We start from the raw sequence: 5502 nt of genomic DNA, 5'->3' as shown, positions 1-5502 counted from the left end.
TTAGCTTTCTTACAACTCCTACTTTTTTTGTTAGGAAAAATATTTCTGTGAAACGTAAAAGGAAAAAAATGGAAACAAGAGAAATTGGATTTTACTCTTTATATGTTACCTTATCTGCTTCACTTTCCCACTGTATTATACTTTTCTTAAATGCCAGCTTCCCCAACAGGGAAAAACAAATTTCCTGCCTAAATGAAAGGTAATCTGTAATAGTTTTAATACTTTATTAATTTAAACATCACTCTAATAAATATGTATTAACAAACATGACACACTCCAGAAATCTAAAAACATGTACAAACCTAATCAAAGTAAAAATATCATTTTCCCTTATATGGTACACATGGAAGGCCGAAGAGTTAAAGACAGAGCCTTCACCCCCCTACACACACACATGCCTACCATGCACACATCTTAAAAATATCAGGTTAGCAATAAAAACTTTGAAGTAACTCTGCAGTTACTTTCTTGTTTACACTGTATAAAATCCAGAAGGGCTGAAAGGGCAGCTTTGAGATTCTGGATTGTCTTCTCAGAAATCCACCGGAGGACAAGAACAGACCTCAATCATTTGAGGCTGCAGCTGTTAGATTTGAGAGGCAGAGCTATGACTTTAATCTCTGGCTCCCCAGTGCCTAGCAGGAGCCTAGGACCTCGGTAACAGAGGTCAACAAATAGTTGCTGAGTGACTGAATGACATCGTGTCCACAGGCATCGTTCCACGTTTTTTTTTACATCTGAGGAGCCCCTCACAGGCCTCTTGCCAAGAGGACCTCAGATCCTCTCTTACTACCAAGTCGGCTTTCTTTTGCTTCTTCCTGGGTAAGCACAATGGTGCATCTGGTGATTTTGAAAGAATAAAGCTCCTTCCCCAAATCAGTTTCTGAACCAGTCTTCAAGGAGGAGAAACAATTCCTCCAAGAGTTACATTACAGGCAGCGCCCAACAGAAAGGGGTTAACAGAGTTCCCAGAAGAAAGAAAGAAAAAACCACTCTTTTTTCTGCAGGTACAAGCATTAACGCGTGTCTGCTTGTCAATGGTGACTGTTCCTCTTCCATCAGTGATCTGGGGACTCAGGAAGAGGAGGACACCTGAGGGACTTTTCTGTCTATGGAAAAGAATGGATATGGGAAGGGCTGTGGGGCCAAGCTTTTATCTTCTCCCCACCTGACTCTACATCTTCACGTACAGGAGGCTAAGGCCTAGCCAGGTGCTATGCTTCCCACTCTGGGAAGAGCTCCAAAAAGTACCTGATGCCCTCTCGTAGGTCCGGGAAGTAAGGTGAAGGGGGCTCACTCTGGTGGGAGCTTCGGACGGGACTGGGGGGCCTGAGAAGTCCAAAGGGCTGGGAGAAAGCAGAAGCTGCCCCTGTAGTGTTGCGTCACTGCTGTCTGCAGCCAGCCAAGGTGCTCATTTGAGCCCATGCTGCGTCTCCCGGTGCCTCCTGAGGTCCACCTTCCTCTGGAAACCCTTCCCACACAGGTCGCAGCCGAAGGGTTTGAAGCCTGTGTGCTTGCGGCTGTGCGTGATGAGGTTGGAGCTCTGGCTGAACGCCTTGCCGCACACCTGGCACTTGTGGGGCTTCTCACCTGCGGGAATGGAAGGGGGAGGGAGAAGTATGAGTCTGTGATAACCTAGAGGGGACCCACATGCTCTTGGCGGCAGCTGGCTGCACCGCAATCTAAGACCTTCGAGCAAGTTGGAGGGGGATGTGTTGCAACATAAACTGACTCCCAGCCTGCACCTCGGCCCTGGGAAAGCATGGGTGTACCAGGTGGAAGGGAGACTTTCTGAGTGGGGGTTCCCAGCTAAAGGCCTCAAACCGTTTCCTGCTAAACAGAAACAGAGCAAAGGCCACAGTGCCCTCCCCAGCTGAATTCACCCTGGGAGGACTCCCCCGACTTCAGAAGCACAGAGTACCCAGAACAGATGTTCAACAGGAGGTGGGAGGAGCCTGTCCTACAAACCGGGTGATTCTGCTCTAATTCAGAGGAAGTTTTCAAATCTGGGTTTCCAAGCGGGTGTTGGTTTAGTAAGGAGCAGTGAACCTGTCTTCCTTCTTGTTCTTCAAGGACTACAGATGTATCTGAAGCATGGACATTTCTCAGACTTATTTTAAAAACCCACATTTAAGCCACAAAATATTTCTTAAAGTACTTGATCTTTTTCTGTCTTGATTTTACTTTCTTTTTAGGAGGTTAATCACAGGACTCTAAATAACAGCAGTTCTTCAGCACAGATTAATAGATGACAGAATATGAAAAGGTTTTGTTTTTGCCCCATTTCATGTGCTGCTTAATGCAAATAATACATAACAAACAGACTATGAAAAGGTTTTGTCTTTGCCCCATTTCATGTGCTGTTTGACATTTGGGTAAATTTCCAAGTAGCCCCAGTGTGGCCTTAGTAAGGGCTCACCCTGAGGGAAAAAATGCAAAATAGATGAAGTTTATTTTTGAGGAAACCTCTTCCCCCATACTGCACTCTCTTCTCTCTTCAAGCTTCAGATTTCTTGGAGAAAGAATTACCCATCAAAATGTATCCTATCCCTTTAGGGCCAAATAAATCTGAGAAATTCTAGCTATAACGTAAATGTTTGATAAGGGCTTATTAATGTTTCATTCAGTCAAGATCCTAGTTGCATGTTATGTGTCTTAATACTCTTACTTATAAGAAGTGAATTACATGGAAATTTTAGGCAAGAGGAATGATTGAAGTAGGACTTTTTCTGAGGTTTTGACAGGAATATCTATATACTGGGCAAACATATTATTAACACTGAGGATGCATGTTTGGAACACAGAACAATTTGTTGTAAGTATTCACATTATACAAAATTGTCAGAAATTTCAAGTCTAACGTCAATGTCCTGTTGACTACTAACCAGAGCACTCACAGAGGCAGGAGGATGGCTTGATCTTAGCATTAAAACCCTCACCTGCACATAAAGTGTCAGAAAAAGAGTCCAGGGTTGGAAGCCAGAACATCTAATGGCTCCATGATTTACTCTGATTTTTGGTAAATCATTCAATGTCTGAGTTTCCAGATAGTAAGAACAGCTCTGTCTGCTTTATGAAGTAAAAGGAAATACCAATTAAATGACAGATCTGAAAGCACTTTGTAAATTATAAAGCATTAATAAGTGGGTAGAAGCTTTCTGTATCTATTAACTCCCATGACTGTGGAAGTAGAATGATAAACAGGTCAAGAGCACAGACATTTGAGAGGTCAGACAGATCTGAATTTGAGCCCTGGTCCCACCACTTGTTAACAGTGTGACCCTGGGCAAGTTATTTAATCCTTCTCTGCCTCATTTTCCTCATCTCTAAAATGGGGATAAGGAACAGTTTCCATCTCCCTGAGTTGTTGTGAGCATGAGAACATCCATGTTAGCAGAAAGCTTAGTAATATTTGTGACTGTTTATTCTCCTCACATAGAATAAGCTCTCTGACTCCTCAAAGTGCAGCAGAGAGGTTACATATGAGTCTCTGCCCCGAAAAGCCAGGTGGGAGCCTTACAGAAAGTCTTCAGTCTCTAGGCAACACTCTGGGAGGATCCTGGGGCCTCCTTCATATTTGGCCCAGAGCAGGTGGCTGTTGGAGTGGCTGCTAAACTAAGGGAAATATTCTTTCCAAGGACAGAAAACCTGCAAGCTGAGCAGCTGGTCCTACAAACACAATTCCAATTCAAGACCTCTGGGGAGAACCACAAATCTGTTCCCTTTAATACAGGCGGTGATGAACATGATCTGCAAAGCCTCCTCCACCATTCACTGCAGCCAGAAAATCAGAGAAGGGGAGTTATGTTGGCCTCCACGTGTTCCTACAAGCCAAGGACCTTCGGCTTACCGGTGTGGATGAAGGTGTGTTTCTTCATGTCCGACTTCTGGTGGAACCTCTTGCCACAGTATTGACAGGGGTAGGGCCGAGTGTCTGAGTGGATGAGCAGGTGTGTGGACAGTGTGGATGACCTCTTGAAGCTCTTGCCACAGATCTTACAGTCAAAGCTGCGTTCCTAGACGGAGAGACAGAGACAGAGACACAGAGAAAGAGAGACAGAGAGACGCAGAGAGAGATGAGCACTCCACTGCAGTAGTCACCCAGGCTGTCACCCTCCTCCCCACAGACCTGACCCTACAGTCCCAGAAGCCATGGCTCCCCCTCTGTATAACCTGCACATTAGCCTCACCCTCCTATTTATTTCCTATTTCCACACTCTCCACCCTTTCTTTTAACACTTTTTCTACCAAAACACTTTTCACTCACAAGCTTCCACACCCCATGGCAAAAAACCTTATCCCTGCGCTCAGTTTTTGACACCCATTATACACACTTCATCCTCCTTACCAGGAGGCTGAGGCACTTGAGATGTCCCCCCCCACCCCGCTTCAGCAACTGTGGGTGTTGAAGATGATGGGATGCTACTCTTTTCAGTCAATAAATGTTCACAAATAAGCATTCCGCTTTGATAGTCGTTATTTACATATTCATTCTCTGTCAGCTAAACTGTAATTCGCATGCAAGCATCCTGCTGAGGACCTGGTATGCTAGGGATACTCAAATACTCGGCACTTCGGAGTGGGCGACAGATAACCTTAAACCAAGAGCGAAAGAACAGCAGAGCAAATGTCCTACTGGATGGTCTCAGTGAACTGAGATCCCACCTTTTCCGTCAGGAGGGGTCAGTACAGACTCAATAACCACTTGGTGAAAAGAACGGGCCAAGAACCAGAGCTAATCCGTCTGCTACGTCAGTAGCAAGTGTGAGTGCACACAAATCTTCCTGAAACGCACAGGAAGGATCGGGACCAACTCTGGATGCTCACAGTGACGTGGCACCAAAATCTAAGGCCGCCTCAAAGGCTGAGCTGTCTACTACCCACTTTTCTCTCCACATCAATTCGAGGGCAAGGGACCTGCAGGAGCAGAGCTGCAGGCAGGAGGCTGGAGGCGCCGGGGAGGAAACCACCGGGCGGAGGGCGACGGGTGCTGCACGAGGCCGAGCTGAAGTCCCCAGCGCGAAGACCTGCGCGGGGCGCGGCGCGCGTCCTGCGCTTACCTGCGAGTGCACGGCTTTGTGCTGCTCCAGGCTCACCGCGTGCCCGAAGGTCTTGCCGCACATCTCGCAGGCAAAGGGTCTCGTGCCGCTGTGGGACCTGCGCACGTGCACCTCGAGCCCGTGCGGCGTGGAGAACACCTGAGGCGGGTGGGGCCGGGGAGAAGGCCGCTGAGAGGGGCCGCGGGCCGGGGACGCAGGCGCGGGGCTGACCAGGCCGGGCGCCCCGGAGCCTCACCTTGCTGCACTTGATGCACTTGTAGGAGCCGCCGCCCAGCAGCAGGCGGGTGCACAGCAGCTCGGACTCCACCTTGACGCCAGCGCCCTTGTCCGCGTGTAGCTCGCGGCCGCGCTCCGGGAACAGCCGGCCCGCTGCAGGCGGCCGCTCGTACAGCCCGGCTGCTGCAGGCCCGAGGTCGCCGTAGAGCCCTAGGCCCGCGCCGCC

At 48.1% G+C, this 5502-nt stretch overlaps 1 protein-coding gene across 1 annotated transcript in view; it reads right to left on the bottom strand.

Moving 5' to 3' along the window:
• Window positions 1-210: 210 nt before the first annotated feature.
• The window catches only part of Gfi1 (growth factor independent 1 transcription repressor), an 8447-nt gene continuing 3155 nt past the window's right edge, over window positions 211-5502 (bottom strand). The window contains exons 4-7 of the mRNA XM_013514361.1: window positions 5296-5500; window positions 5061-5198; window positions 3851-4016; window positions 211-1590 (exon numbers count right to left, since the gene is read on the bottom strand). Coding sequence (XP_013369815.1) covers window positions 1412-1590; window positions 3851-4016; window positions 5061-5198; window positions 5296-5500 — 688 coding nt within the window. The 3' untranslated portion in view covers window positions 211-1411. The remainder of the gene's footprint in view (window positions 1591-3850; window positions 4017-5060; window positions 5199-5295; window positions 5501-5502) is intronic.

Source organism: Chinchilla lanigera, unplaced genomic scaffold, assembly GCF_000276665.1.
Source record: "Chinchilla lanigera isolate Chin_1 unplaced genomic scaffold, ChiLan1.0 scaffold00022, whole genome shotgun sequence".
Classification (NCBI taxonomy): domain Eukaryota; kingdom Metazoa; phylum Chordata; class Mammalia; order Rodentia; family Chinchillidae; genus Chinchilla; species Chinchilla lanigera.
The sequence above is the reverse complement of the archived record's forward strand: the minus strand, read 5'-3'. Positions and strand labels throughout refer to the sequence as shown.